This window comes from Zootoca vivipara, chromosome 5, assembly GCF_965207765.1.
Source record: "Zootoca vivipara chromosome 5, rZooViv2.hap1.1, whole genome shotgun sequence".
NCBI lineage: Eukaryota > Metazoa > Chordata > Lepidosauria > Squamata > Lacertidae > Zootoca > Zootoca vivipara.
Genome location: NC_142588.1, coordinates 52,036,771 through 52,052,761, shown reverse-complemented (window position 1 = coordinate 52,052,761; position 15,991 = coordinate 52,036,771). Strand labels below are relative to the sequence as shown.

Genomic DNA, 15,991 nt, shown 5'->3' with positions numbered 1-15,991 from the left:
CTACTCTAGAACATAGAGTCTAGGTGGCTGTGGGGGGGGGACTATTCACGATACAATCTTCACATGTATGTCTTTGAAAGATGAAGAGATGACTCAGGAGTCAAATTAGGAAAGTGACAAGTCTCTGGTTGTTCTGGATTACAGGAGAACTTTCCATATCAGATGTCCTCCAAAGATTATCTCGAAATCTGTACCCAGTGGAGAGGGGAACCATTTTTCAGATGGCCTAACTTAAGAACATTACAAATAAATGCTCTTGAATGATACGATTATCTGAATATAGTAATGTTTTAAAGTAGATGCCTTGAAAGTGTCTGCCAAGGGTTATCCAAAGCTTCAGGGGGCTAAAGGAGAGTCAAACAAGACTGTATCAGATTGATGGCTCAACCATCAATTTCCTTTTGTCTTCAGCTTTGTGTGAAGAATCAATAGACATGTACAGTATAAACCAATATTAAACAACAAATTATTTTCTATAGTAGGGAAAAGCTGTCATTGCAGCATGTAGTAAAAAGATACAGATTTTTTTTTCCTGAGGGAAAGTTAGCCCATCAAATTAGTAAGGAAGTAGCTACAGTGGTGGCGTGGTAAGGAAAACATAATTTAAATCTGACTATGGAATTTCTTGCACAGGCTTGTAGCTGGCTAGGAATATAGCCCTTGCCCAAATGGAAGTGGGTAATTATCATGGCATCTATAAGGTGTTAATTTATTTCAAAAGAGTGTGGGGAGCAAGAGGATTCAGTTAGCATTAATTGCAAAATTCAGGAGTAGGAGAAAACACCTGAACATACAGTAACTTTTATAGTATAGTCAAGCTATGCTACAGCAATAAGACCATCATTCATAGTTCAGTAACAAGCCAGCCAGCCATGAAAACAAAGATGGTCTTATCTGAAAAACTATGCAGAATTGTCATCTCTCTTGGGATATAAGCTTAATTGGTGCAAGCTTATTTGAGAAACCAAACCTCTTGGTAGGCATTTTCAGATTATTTAATAAGGAAAATTCCCTCATTGCCAAACCCTGTTCACACTGCTTCTGATATCCAGGGTATCATAAGCTCAGACCCAGTAAAGCCATTTGATAAAGGAGGTGTTGGCTGAATTTCAGTACTTGCTAGGATGGTTTCACATTTTTTGATCATTCTGTTTTTGTGAATTGTTGCTTGTTAATTTAAATGAATATAACCTCAAGCTTTGCAAAATTCATGGGAGCATTTCCTTTTTCATTACCAAAGTAGTAGATTTGGAAACATATGTGCATACCAACTTTTAAACTAGCTGGCTTTCTTCATGAGGATGTGTAACATACCTAGGATTATACTCAGCTTTCTCCTGTTCTCTTTACATGAGTAATGATGTGTATATCACATGACAAGCTCTAGTTTCAAAGGATGTGTGTGTTTGTGTGTGTGATATTTGTTATGTTGCATTTACCTAAGTGCGAACCAGAGTTCTTATTTTGTCATTGTATTATACCTTTATATCAGACAGGGGCCTGAGACCTTGCTCCTGCTTCTTGATATTTTTCTGGTTTTTGATGCCATTGTTCATGGTATCCTGGACTGGCTCTGGGGTGAAATACGACTATGCTGAAAGAAAAATGTAGATGTTATATCTATCACTGCCCTCAATTCTGTCATGTTAGGATGAAATCAATGAAATGAGAAAGAAGCTGAAGATTATGACACACCAGGTAGACCAGCTGAAAGAAGAGATCTCTGCTAAAGAGGCAGCTCTTGTGAAAATGCACCTGGACCACCAGCGGATAGAAAAAGAGAAAGAGGCCTTAAAGGTAAGGAACTTCCATTAGAAAAAGTGTCCCAGTATTGATCAGAGGTAAAGGAATTGGTTTTAAGTTGTTGAATTGGCAGAAATGTACCTGTTTACCTTCTTGAATAGACTTTTTTGTCTATATAAAATACATCTTTTTTGTCAATAGCTGTTGAAGAGCAGTATTAAAATATATTTAGTCTTCTGTGGCTCTTCAGAGTGGACCAAGCTAGTGCTGTTGTGGAACATTAATGGTTTTAGTAATGGTAGGAGTGCATCCTGCAGTCATTGCAAGTGAAAGCAGTGAGAGCTGGAAGTCTCCCATTCCATTGCCCAGAAGAGGCCCTGCCACTTGGCATATGTTGGTGTACTGCTCATTCTGCAGCGCTCCATCCATCAGTCTGAGCTGATAAAAGTGGTATCCGATTTGGTGTTGTGGATTCCTGGGGATTTCAGCATCCATGTTAAAGCTGCCAGATCCAAGTGCCTCAGGACTTAATGGCTGCAATGGCTGCAGTAGGGCTGTCCCAAAACGTCACCAGCTCGACATAGAACACACTTGATCAGGTAGCTGGATGGTGATCTGAAAGGGATGAGTGGGATCTAACGTCTATCAACTTGCCATGGACAACTCACATCCTACTTAGGTTTAGGCTTGCATGAGCCTTTCCTCTCCTGCAAGGATGGGGCACCTATTAAAAAGGTACCTCCTCTGGAGGCCATTGGATTCCATAGAGCTCTTGGGGATTTTCCTGCCAGGGTGCCCTGGGATGATTGGGTGGTTGACATGATTGCATCTAAACATTCTCTCTCTCTCTCTCTCTCTCTCTCTCTCTCTCTCTCTCTCTCTCTCTCTCTCTCTCTCTCACACACACACACACACACACACACACACAGGATACAATGCACCTGCAATTTCATATCCTTAATTTGAAATGGGCAAATTAACTCTCCTATCCAGGTTCAAATATTGGATAAGAAAGCTGACTGCATGTATAGCATGGTTGATCAAAGCAAATGATTGTCCTATTGCTACTTACAATGGAGCGGTGAGGCTCAAATTTCTGTTCTACTATCTTGGCAGGGAAGCTGTACAGTAGGGTAAGTGACAGGTTACAAGATTTCAGGTGATCTGTCAAGCCAGGTAACTAGAGTTAAGATAATTAGGAATTAAGCAAAATAACTGTTAGACAATAAAGAAAGATAAGGAAGGAAGGGAGAAAATGTTGCACCAGCAACATATGGGAAGCTACAAAAAGTTTTTACAATTACAAACTCAAGCTTCCTGGTAAACATTCTGATTCTACTAACACTTGGGGTTCCTCAAAAAGACTGCAATTCAAAGTGAGTTCTCTGCTGGCCCATGCTGGTTAGTCATCATACTTTTTGGTCCACATTTGTTGAATTGACTTCTGTTTAACAGATTTGTAGGATAGGAGTATTTTAAATTGACTGTTCCCTAGTCTATAAATGGCAGGGTAGAGTCAATATTCCATGGTTGCCCTCATTTTTCTGGCAGGGCTTGTATCCCTAACATTTGTGTGATTCCTGGCATGGAGATGCATAGATGGAAAATTGTCAGTTCTTGAATTTTTGCTGGCCATGCAACTATAAAAAGTTTATGATCTTGCCAGGAAAAAAACTTAGTAAAGAATATTATAGAGATCTAATACTTTTGCCGATTTGACTATTTTCTGTGGATATAATTCCGCCTTCCCTGTAGTATATTAAGAAAGAAGAAAAGATACACACAGAGAGTGGTTTTAGTTTTTCATTACCAAATAACTAGATTCCCTGTGAGTGGATTTCAGGTGGAAATTTACTTTTGAGGAGCAGCAGAAAGTGATAAATCTGTGCTAAATCAAAAAGAAAGTAGAATACTGTCAATGCTTTTTTTTTGTTACATTGAATGTAGCTGAATCTGGCTGCATGAAATGTAACTTTCCCAACTTCAGTCTCTCTCTTTTTTCTTTTTAAGATCAAGAGAAACAGCATCCATCGCAGGTCATTTTTATTCTCACTAAAGGGGGAGATCCCTTCCTTGCTACTTTTTGCTTTGCTTTCTTTTTGTCAATTTTATGCTACGCCCCAGTGACTCTGTAGGTTTTCAGCTATTGTCAGCACATTACTGTTATGACAGAATGTCAATAGAACTCTGTAAAGAGGTGATGAATTTGGGTTCTCGGTCTGTCTGCGAGTTGTTATATCAGCTATGGAGAAAGCATTCAGAACTTTACTTCTTGTGCAAAACTGTCTCCTTTAACTAGCCTCTAATGCTGCCTTGTCACTGTGGAGCCATCCACCAACAGTTTGACAGCAGCTTGATTGCTGTGCTCTTTTACCTGTTCAATTATTCAGCAGCAAAAGTGTCTGTGGCCTATCCTCGCTTTAGTAACTGGCTTGAGGGCATTCTGCTCTGATGCCTACAGAGTTTCTGCTAAATACCTAGAATGTTAAGAGTGTTCTCCTCCCTCTTTTACCTCTTTCCCAACCCCAACCCAAATATTATGCATTAAATTCAGTGGGTGTCCTAGTATGCAACTTCTACATTTGTCTTTGGCGCTTTGGCCAGGATCTAGTGGGAAAGCTTACCCATGCACTGTGTGTTTCCCGTCACATGAGAATGTGCAGATCCTATACATGAAGGTATTTAGATCACACCTCTGTGAGATTTCTGACACCTTTCGGTCTTCTGCTTAACATGGGGCTCCTGGATTGTCTGGTAGTTGTTTGGTTTTCACTTTGCAAAACAGCTTAGATTTTCATGCACTTAATGCATCTGAACCAGAATATTTGTTTATATCAATAGCTTCTGCCAACATCTAAAGCTGTATCTTGTTTACAGCTTGTATATTCTGTGACAAAAAGGATAGCGTTTTGATATTAAAAAAATGTTTCAGCAATGCTGAACCACATGAACAGTTTTACACTTCCAGACTGTTACTTTTTACACACTGTTGCTTGCATTTATACTAGGCAGCATCCATTATTGCTCTGCTGATAAAGTTTGATTAGTGTCCTAACTGAAGTAAGTGTGGTGCAAATATTGTGCATATGGGAAAATAAAAGTTTTATTAAAGAAAACAACATGTGAGCAAGGTATTTTATTAGTACGTATAACAGAACAGTTCTACCAGTTCTCTTAAATTATTGCTTTTGCAACCAATTTTGTTGTTGCATTGCTTTTTTCTCAAGAGACCAAACACACATCCCCATTTATTGGAACCGGCCCTTTTCAGAATCTGTAGAGCAGGATCAAATGTCTGTCTTTGAAAAACTTCCTGTCCTGAAAATATATCGCAAATGTTGCTTGTTTTTGAAGATACTTCCCAACTAAGGAATCAATAGGAATAGCCTTTTCCTTTCTATCACTTTAACAAAGTGATTGTCCCTTTAACAATTTAAGCACCACAGAATATTTGGTGGTTCCTTTGGCATGGTATCATTATCATTTGAAAATAAAACACCTTGAGTTGCTCCCAGTGAACTACTGTACTAGCAATTTATCTAGGAATGATACAACTTTGCTAAAGGCAAAAGCAATAAATTACAGATAAATAACAAACCTATTGTGTGCAAACTTTATCACCTCAGCTCTTGACTGTGAACCTGTTGTAACTTATTACATAATATTGTCTATGTACTATCCTTGAATCTAGGATCTTTGTCTCTGAGTTCTCTATGCTGTTCCAAGCACACTATAAAAATGTCAGCAGCTTGAATGAAGGTGACCTGGACTGTTCCCACGGTTATGGGCTTTATCTGAAAGTATTCTCTGTCTACTGTGTAATGCTATTAAGTCATCTGATTGTAATGATTTCATGATCAACCAACTGCCTGTGTGATTGTGTCACAATTTTCTGTGTCGGAAAACGTATAATTTCACTTGCACCAATTCCAGACAAGTTTGATAAGTTATAAAGATAGTGGTGGGTTATTACTGCAAGCAACTGAATTCTCCACTATCTACTACTGTTCATTTCCCCCCTCTGTAAGTTTAAGAAATGCCTGAGAATTACAAATTGAGCCTAAACCACACTGACATTTCTCCTGGGTATGATGTACAATACAAAGATGTTGGACATATTGTTACAACCTTTCTTTTATAAGAGTTTAGTGTGCATTTGTGTGGTATTTCTCATTTGCTGTTGAAAAACAGGAAACTCAATCCAACAAAACATGAGAACCTAAGCAAGAGTACAAGATTGTCTAAATCTTAATAATCCTAAATTCCCAGGTTTATAAAGTCAGAAGCTGTTACTAAACACAATTTATTTCCTGTTTCTTTTGTTTCTGTCAGAGTGAACTGCTTAAAATGAGACAACAAGCTCTGGAGACTAAACACTTTATTGAAAAACAAGAGGAAGAAGAAAGAAAACTCTTGAAAATTATTTCTGAAGCTGATGCAGAGAGGATCAGGCAAAAAAAAGAATTAGACCAGGTAAGCAATACAAGCACTGCTTCAGTGGCACTTACTCCAATGTGACTCAGTTGAAGCAAATTGGCATCAACCCACTTAACATACCATAGTGTTGTAAAACAGAAAGATGCCAGCTTGTCCTAGATGAAGATCTGGCCCACTGTCAGGACTGCTTCAGACCCTCGTCAGTAATATTTTTATTTACTGACAATGTGCAACATTTTGGTGCTATTTTTTTTTTTTTGCTGATGAAGGCACTTCTCCCCCTTATGCTTTATGACTGACAATTTTCATACTTTCAGCCCATCTGTAGAATCTTGTCTTGGCCTGTCACTTTTTCTAGGTTATCAGTGAAAGAGACATTCTGGGGAGCCAGCTGGTTCGTCGCAACGATGAATTGGCTCTTCTATATGAGAAGATCAAAATCCAGCAATCAATTCTGAACAAGGGAGAAATGCAGTACCGGCAAAGAATGGAAGACATCCGACTACTCAAGCTGGAGATCAAGAAACTTCGTCGGGAGAAGGCAATACTTGCCAAGAGTGTAGCTAATGTGGAAGAACTCAGGTAGAAAGACAGAATGAATCAATTTTGCTTGTGGCTGCGGCCATGACACTGCTTTTGAGACACTGGGGAATGTTTGTTTTCATGCATGACAAAGATTTGTGTTGACATATCAGTTATTTTAAAGAAGGATTTGCTTCACATGACCTCATACAATACTAGATTTAAATTCAAGCAAATAAGCCAATCAATAGCCACGAAAAAGAAACATCATTTTAAAGGGAAGTTGCTGGTACCAAACTCTCCCACTTCCAAACTTTACTTACCTCTACAATTGCGATGACATAAAACTTGACAGGCAGCAATGGGGAAAGTGTTCAGAGTTCAGTGAATAACTTAGTGGGGCCCAGGACCCACATTAGCAGGTCTGTTTTTTATTAGGTAATTCATAGTGGAAACAGAACATTTCACATATTTATAACAAGCCCTAATATATTCTCAGTTTTTTGTCCTTTAGATTTATCAGGTAGCTTGATCCTAGTAGAAAGATTTGCTTAAATTTTCATTCGAGATTGTGTTTACCTCAGAGCAAAATTTTATGGGCTTGCTAGATTTATCTCCTCCTTTTTTGTGCTAATACTTTAAAAAGAAAAAGAAAAAAGACCTTGCTGTACTTGAGACATATTTTGTTCTTTTGGGAAAACATTGTTATATAGTCACTGTGGGCTTGTAAGAAAATAGACTAAAGAAAAGGACTGCTTTCAGTGAGTTACTGGTTTGGCAAAGGAGGATTTAGTTCTGTCTTCTGTTAAGTAAGATTTATGCTGTTGGCAAAACTTCACAGACATTAATAAGGTTTGCTCTAGAGAGTTACTCTGCTAGTCCCAAAGAATAAGAACAATAAAATAGGTAAGGTGCTTAAAAAAAATTTAATTGGACTTATTTCTTTGGGTGAATGAGTGTGCAAATTTCATGGAACTTTTTACTGTAGCTAATTCTCAAATACTAAATGACTTTTAGACAATTAAATAACAGGGTCCTTCTAAGCATTTTTTCCTGAAAAGAAAATCTTATTGAATTCAGTGGATGTTACTCTGTAGTAAGTGTATATAAGATGCAGCCTAAGATAGTTTTAAAAGAATTTGCAGGTAATGTGCCAGTGGTGGCTATAACGAACAAAATTGTTTTCTCCTTTGGAAACTATTGTAGAGAGAGGCAATGGTCATGGGATGTTTTTATTGTGAACTTTAGATACTAGAGAGCTAACAATTTCTCTTGAGTGGCTTAGTAGACTGATACCTTTTTGTGGGGTGTGTGGTATCCCAAACATTTCCGCATCTGAGGCAAACCACAAAATGGTGCCCCCCCCAACTAGGGAAGAAGGGATAAGTGAAGTTCTACATTAGAAACAAAGGGGAATAAATATCTACATCAGAATTTGTTGCCTTGGTGGATCCTGTTGCCTGAAAGGGTTGCCTCAACTTGCCTCCATAAGTCACAGATGGAATGTCTGGGAAATACTCGACAACAAGGTCACCAAGGTTGCTTTGGCGACATTACATTTATCTCCTTGTGGTAGTAGGCATGATGGGATATGTATGACATCTGGACAGTTTCAACTATAGTTTTGTTATCACTAGCCACTCATTTGTTGTTGTTTAGTCGTTTAGCCGTGTCCGACTCTTCTCATCTCAAGTCCTAAATAATGCATGCTGATTGTACCATATTTCCTTTTGCCATATTTTGTTTCTTGAAACAACACTTCCAATTTTTGATCTCTTAGGTAAAAAAGATCCTTTGTGACAAGCCTAATGCTGGTATCTTGCATAGTAGACCTCTGAACGACTGCCTTATGTAAATAGGGAAAGTTTGCCATTGCTTTTGGCAAGAGTCAAATGGGATGCCTGAGAAAAGCATTACATCATGAAACTTTTCTACAGCCAGTGCTGAAAATGTTTGCTTGAGTAATTGAAATTACTAGTAAATATATGCGAAAGAAGAATTGTACTGAGAGATGGCTACACGTTTCTCTCTTACACCAAATAAGAGAGCTAATAAACATTTTGCCATGTTGACTTCTTTGCAGAGGTAATGGTGTTTGTATGTCTTGCATTTTGAAGGCAAGAAGTTTATCATATGCAGAAGGAGTTACTAAAGGAACGGACCCGCTGTAGAGCCTTGGAGGAAGAGCTTGAGAACCCTATGAATGTTCACAGATGGAGAAAATTAGAGGTAAAGTGTCACATTTCAAAGAGCCCAGATTTTCAAATACCGGTAGATAGCATGGTACAAAACATATTTTAATCCTGTGCAAACTGACATTAAAAAGGGCAGACAGGCTAAATTTTTCACACCATATTCTATGGTGGTTAATGGCAGACAGGCTTTATAGGCACAAGGCATTTGGGGATTATTTTTGTGTTGCTTCCATGATGTATGATTGCAGAAAGTTTTGCAGAATGAAAACTGATAAAGCCCAAAAGAAGAGAAAGGTCTGAAGGTGAGATTGAAAGTGAAATAGTTGGATTAACTTGGACAGGGGGCTAGAGTATTAAACAATTCAAAGAAAGTCCCACCCACCTTAGAGAAGGAACGACTCTTCCATGGTCAAATGTGAAATGCTGCATTGGATGAAGTTTACAGAGAACGGAAGAGAGAACAATTGAGTTGAAGCAGAAAAGGGCATGTATAAATTTGGGAAAGAAAAGAATCTTAGTAACCAGCACAACATTCTGTATAGTGTATTATAAACACGTACACTCGTTTGCTTCACAACTGAAAGCAAAATAAATAAAGATCTCTTTTAATATAAGCTAAACCCATGAGCAGAAATGATACATTTGAACATTTCTCAAGCAGCTGAGATTTCTGTTTTGCATGCATGTTGGTCTTTTACGCAGTGCCAAATGTTGTTTAGCTGACCTCTCAAATTGGTTGCGATATTCAAGTTTCTGAAGAACTCCAGCTGAATGTTTTGGTTGTATTGATTTGCCCAGCAGACAATTCTGATATTTTGATGCTTTATTTTTATCTGATAAAGTATTATGGATTTTTCCCTTTAGAAGCAGATAGAATATAGAATATAATTTAATTTAAATGCTTAGAAATTGCTTATATTTTAGAGATATTTACTTTAACCTGTCCATAGCCTATGGGATAAAGTCAGCTATACATCTAAATCTTACACATAAACAACAATTCCATACTTCTGAGTACTTCTGCATAGCTTTGCAGAAAATGAAGTCTTTGAATTCTAGAATCATTTTGAAATAGCTTGATCATCCAGTATATAGAATCAGTTGAAATAATTTGTAACAGTGCCTCAGTTCATCTCCAGAACAAAAAATAGAACATTTCCTACAAATCAACACTTTGGCTGTTAAAGGCATGAAGCATCTCTGCTTTAGTCCTTAGGAATTTATTAATTGGACACGTTTGTGTAAACAGATGGAAGGATTCTAGAAAGCTTCTATTGTCAGCAGGGCCGGCTCTAGGGATAGGCTGGGTGGCGCGGGGTGGCAGGGCGGCAGGGGGGCGCTGCATGGCAAAGCCGTGTGGAAACCGCGCTGCGCCCGCCCCCCAGCCGCGGGAAGAATTGGGACGGGGCGGGGGCGCCGGAGCGATCCGCGCACCACGGCGCCCGGGCGCCCGACCCGCTTAAGACGGCCCTGATTGGCAGCCTGGTTCACATTTTACAATAAGCCAAACAATGGCTTATCAGGTTTATGCAAACATTTGTCCAGTGGTTGTAGCTTGTGGTTAAGGAGCAGAGACCTAAACTGTGATGCCAGGTTCAGATGACATGCAGAGCCAAACCTTGGCTTAACTGCCACATTGTGCTAAAAGGACTAGGGAGGAGTAAAACACATGGGAGCTCCTCTTTGAGAGCCAGCATGTTTGTGCAGCCCCTGTAAAAGACATAGTTTGGCATACTGTGGGATGCAAACAGGGCCAGTGTTGTGAGCCAGTGTGTTGTGGTTGTGGTTGTAGAACACAAGGAAAAGTATTTGGAGTCTATCTCATTAGGAATCACTGGGTTCATTTGTTTTTCAAGTGTGAAGGTAGAATAGCAATAGCATATATAAGAAAAATGCAGTTTGCTAATACCCCTTTCTCCGCTTGCCGTCCTGTGCTAGAAAACCCTATAATTGCCTGCATTGTTATAGAAGCATTTGCTTCTGAGACCCTGCTGTCATAGGAGATTTTTCTTGCAGCATGTTGCAATGGCTAAACTTTCACACTACTGCCCTGCAGCAAAATAGCAGATGCCCCAGGGCAAAGAGCTCTAATGTTGATCCCTGCTGATAAAATGTTCTGGGACCATGTGCATGTCAACACAATTTTCCATGTGAGCACCGCCTCTGGAAGTAATTGATGACAGTAGTCACTCTGTAGCATTTTGCCAATGTATTCCAAAGCTACCAGAATAAGAACATAAGAGCCCTGATCAGCCCACAGACCCATGTGAACTAGCACCCTGTTTGCACTATGGTCAACCACATACTTATGGGAAGCCTGTAAGCAGGATATGAGCGCAACTGCATTTGCCTCACTTGTGTTCCTTGACAAGTGGTGCTCGGATATATTCCTCCTCCAGTTCTGAAGGTAGCACACAGCTATCATGACTACTGTAATAGCCATTAATATTGTAATCCTCCATGAATTTGTCCAAACCCATTTTAAAACTCCAGTTTAGCAGCCATCACTTCATCCTGTGGCAGCAAATTCCATAGTTTAACTATGCACTGTGTAAAAAAAATACTTCTGTCCTGAAACTTCCAATATTCAGCTCTCATTGGGTGGCCCTGGGTTCTAGCGTTATGAGAGAGGGAGAAGAGCATTCCCCTATCCACTTTCTCCACGTCATGTATAATTTATTCATCATGAATTATTGTATTTTAATATTTTGCTGGAAGCCGCCCAGAGTGGCTGGGGAAACCCAGCCAGATGGGTGGGGTTCAAATAATAAATTATTATTACTAGTGGATTTGAGCCCGTTTAAAAACGGGCGCTAGAGGAAGCGGCCTGCCGGGTCGGCACCCAGCAGCGCTGCACGAAGCACCGGGGGACTGGTGGCGGGGAAGGCAGGCAGGCAGGCAGGCGCTTGCTCTCTTGCCTGCCTGCATTCCCCACCGCCTGTCACATGAAGATCGGCGGCCGCTGCTTGCCGGGGCTTGTCAACCCCGGCAAACAGTGCCCGCCGATCTTCGGCTCTGTCCCCCAATGCGCTACGGCTCGGGGAAGCAGGCAGCTTCCCGGGCTGTTGCCGTCTCCCTGCCTGCTTCCCCAAACCAAAGCGCGTGGGGGACTGAGCCGAATTGCGGCGCGGGGGGGGCTTTTCACCGTTTGCCTTCCCCCCCAGGGGGAGGCAAACGGTGAAAAACCCCGCCGCGCCGCACTTCGGCTCGGGGACTGGCTTGGCGGTGGGGGGAAGAAGGGGAGGAATCCCCTTCTTCCCGCCACCGCCAAGCCAGTCCACGGGGGGGGGGGGTTCGCCGTTTGCCTTCCCCCCAGGGGGAGGCAAACGGCGAAAAACCCCGCCGCGCCGCAATTCGGCTCCGGGACTGGCTTGGCGGTGGCGGGTCTTCCCGCCACCGCCAAGCCAGTCCGCAGCGGGGGCTTTTTGCTGTTTGCCTTCCCCCCAGGGGGAGGCAAACGGCGAAAAACCCCACCGCGCCACAATTTGGCTCCGGGACTGGCTTGGCGGTGGCGGGTCTTCCCGCCACCGCCAAGCCAGTCCGCAGCGGGGGCTTTTTGCTGTTTGCCTTCCCCCCAGGGGGAGGCAAACGGCGAAAAACCCCGCCGCGCCGCAATTCGGCTCCGGGACTGGCTTGGCGGTGGCGGGTCTTCCCGCCACCGCCAAGCCAGTCCGCAGCGGAGGTTTTTCGCCGTTTGCCTTCCCCCCAGGGGGAGGCAAACGGCGAAAAACCCCGCCGCGCCGCAATTCGGCTCCGGGACTGGCTTGGCGGTGGCGGGTCTTCCCGCCACCGCCAAGCCAGTCCGCAGCGGGGGCTTTTTGCTGTTTGCCTTCCCCCCAGGGGGAGGCAAACGGCGAAAAACCCCACCGCGCCACAATTTGGCTCCGGGACTGGCTTGGCGGTGGCGGGTCTTCCCGCCACCGCCAAGCCAGTCCGCAGCGGGGGCTTTTTGCTGTTTGCCTTCCCCCCAGGGGGAGGCAAACGGCAAAAAACCCTGCCGCGACGCAATTCGGCTCCGGGACTGGCTTGGCGGTGGCGGGTCTTCCCGCCACCGCCAAGCCAGTCCGCAGCGGAGGTTTTTCGCCGTTTGCCTTCCCCCCAGGGGGAGGCAAACGGCGAAAAGCACCCGCCGCGCCGCACTTCGACTCGGGGACTGGCTTGGCGGCGGCGGGAAAAAGGGGAGGAATTCCTCCCCTTCTTCCCGCCGCCGCCAAGCCAAAGCCGGCTTCCCTCGGCGCCCGCTGCCGCTTCAGCTTCCTCGGGTTCCCCGAGGAAGCGCCGTCCCATGCCGGCGGTGTGCGGCACGGCTGCCGGGGGGGAGCGCTTCTCTCCCCCGCCGCCTCACCGCGCACCTCCAGCATGAGACTGGGCTTCGGAGCGGCGGTTGGCAGAGCGGCGGTTGGCTGTTCCCTGTGTCCCTGGTTGTCTCTCCGTCCAATCCCTGTGTCCCTGGCGCACATGCGCAGTACCCCAGGGACACACGGGACAGCTTGGACGCAGGGACAACTTGGACTTTATATATATAGATTATTATTATTATTATTATTATTATTATTATTATTATTACTACTACTCACTCCTCCCCACCCCAACTGAAACACCTCAAATGTTGTTTGCAACTTTCCACAGCTGCCTGGTAAGTTTGGTTGCCCTTTTCTGCACATCTTTCAGCTCTAAAATATACTTTTTGATATGTGGTGGCCACAACTATACACAGTATTCCAAGTACCCAAAAAAGTACTGCAGCAATTTTAAGATTCCACTGAGCAAAGGGAGGAAATTTTATTCCAGCTGCTGTTAAACTATTTGCTGGAAAATCTATAGCACAACTATTATATGGTACACAACTAGTTTCCCCTCTCTAATTTGGACCCCTATGAAAAAATACAATCAGGATTTCTTAGGTCAATTCTCTGAACCCGTAAATGTGTCCCTAATGCAGCCCTGTGACTGGAGACGGGCCTATATAGGATTGAAGCCAAAGTGTGGCTAGTTACTCTATACACATGACAAGACTTAATAAGACCCCAACTGGGCTGTTTCCCTTGTTGCTAGTTGATAACTATCAAACAAAATGGTGGAAGGGCATTTACACGAAAACTGTCCTTTTACAGCCTTTCTCCTGAATAGTTTGGAAATGGGAAGGGCCAGATATATAATCAAAGAACAAATCTGGGACATAGAATTCCAAACTGATTTTATCTGATCCTCTAAAACAGGCTTCCTCAAACTTGGCCCTCCAGATGTTTTTGGCCTACAATTCCCATGATCCCTAGCTAGCAGGACCAGTGGGCAGGGATGATGGGAACTATAGCCTCAAAGCATCTGGAGGGCCGAGTTTGAGGATGCCTGCTCTAAAATCTAGAAATCTCTGCACGAACCCCAGAGACTTTTTCCAGAGCCCGTTTTAATGTTCTCCCTTCAGCACTACTAGAGGGCAGATATCATGACATCTCAGCTGAGCAAAGATTATGCCCATGCAATTCTGATGAGAGTGAATCCATTTGGCACGCTCTTCTATACTGCCCATGGTACCATGATACCCAAAGAGAGCTAATTTTACCTTTATTAAGGAAATTAGCTGGATGCTCAGAGGAAACATCTTGCTGATAAAAATCTGGATATCATTAGGCCTGTTGCAAAATTCTGTTTTGTAGCAACAAGGACAAGACAGGCTGTGGTGACAGTGATGACTGACGAATGAGTATTCATTTTAATCTCCAGAATACAGATTTAAGCTGAAGGAGTGTTATTTTTAATGTAAATAAGTTTATAGGCAATTTTTAATTACATCCACTTCTTCATGTGGATGTGGCATATGTTCATAGCTGCCAAGTTTTCCCTTTTCTCGCGAGGAAGCCTATTCAGCATAAGGGAAAATCCCTTAAAAAAGGGATAACTTGGCAGATATGCATATGTTGTTATTGTTAACTTTGCTGTCTGGTCTTTGACCGCAATAAAAATTGATTGAGGGGCTATATCAAAAGTTCTTTGAAAGCCCAATAATACAAAATGTAGCATGAATGTTACAATTCAGAAGGTAGTACGACTGGCCAGAAGACAACAATCATGTGACTATGTTCTATTGTGCTCAGGATATGTGCTTGCCTGCACATGTTGATCAATGAAGCTGATGCTTCCTCAAACCCTAAATGAGGTACATAGGCAGATTTCCATGACTGCTCTGTGTGGAAGCAATTTGAACCTGCTACTGTCTAGATTGATAGCCTGGGCTGTTCATATTGCTAGGGGAATAAATAACAGCTTTAAAGTTTAAGTTTTATTATGTAACGCCATGTTTAGTGTGGAAGGTATTCATTTAAGTTTTAAGCAATTAGGCGTACTACAAGGCACAGAACTTGCAACTAAAAATTCGTATTCCTATCATGCAGGCCAGCGACCCAAATACCTATGAGTTGATACAAAAGATACATGCATTGCAGAAACGACTTATTAGCAAGACGGAAGAAGTGGTTGAAAAAGAGTTGCTCCTCCAGGTACAGTTGGCATGTTGGATGTATCCTGCTTACATACATGTGTTTCTCTTGGGTCATTCCCCTATTATTGGGTTCATTTCTGCACAAATGTTATTTTTATTTGCTCTGAGGGATCCATATGTCATCCCCTAAGGCTGTGCTTCTGTTGCAATTGGGAAAAATGCAAACTTCCTTCAGCTAGTGCAGTCAGTGGTGATGGGATCATGTGGAATGACTGGTGTGATGAATAGTGCATGTGATGTGAATGGTTGCATGGAACAGAGATCTATTTGTCTTCACAGCTCCTTGCTGGCTAATTTCTTTTTCTAATGAGCACACTCCTTAGAAGACTTGTCTAAATCAAAAAGGCTTCCTGCTGCCTTCTGACACATTGTTGTACATAATTTTGCTAGATTAACACACTTTTGCTTCACTTCACCAGTGCAGAACCACTCAGCTGTACTATGCTATATTGAAGGGAATAGTCTAGTTTAGTTGAGGCATCTCAGCTTCCTATATTCCTCCAGCTGAGCAATTCTCTGGGGTACAGAGCCGTGCTGTTCTTTGTTTTAAAATGGCTCTACAGCAAAACTATAGAGCAAGGCTATGGTACCGTCA

General features: G+C 42.4%; 1 protein-coding gene across 1 annotated transcript in view; it reads left to right on the top strand.

The window, feature by feature from the left end:
* CFAP58 (cilia and flagella associated protein 58) overlaps positions 1-15,991 on the top strand; it is an 88,156-nt gene that overhangs the window by 33,994 nt on the left and 38,171 nt on the right. Inside the window, exons 11-15 of the mRNA XM_035133533.3 lie at positions 1,651-1,797; positions 6,076-6,216; positions 6,539-6,762; positions 8,820-8,931; positions 15,290-15,394. Of these exons, the coding sequence (XP_034989424.2) occupies positions 1,651-1,797; positions 6,076-6,216; positions 6,539-6,762; positions 8,820-8,931; positions 15,290-15,394 (729 nt within the window). The remainder of the gene's footprint in view (positions 1-1,650; positions 1,798-6,075; positions 6,217-6,538; positions 6,763-8,819; positions 8,932-15,289; positions 15,395-15,991) is intronic.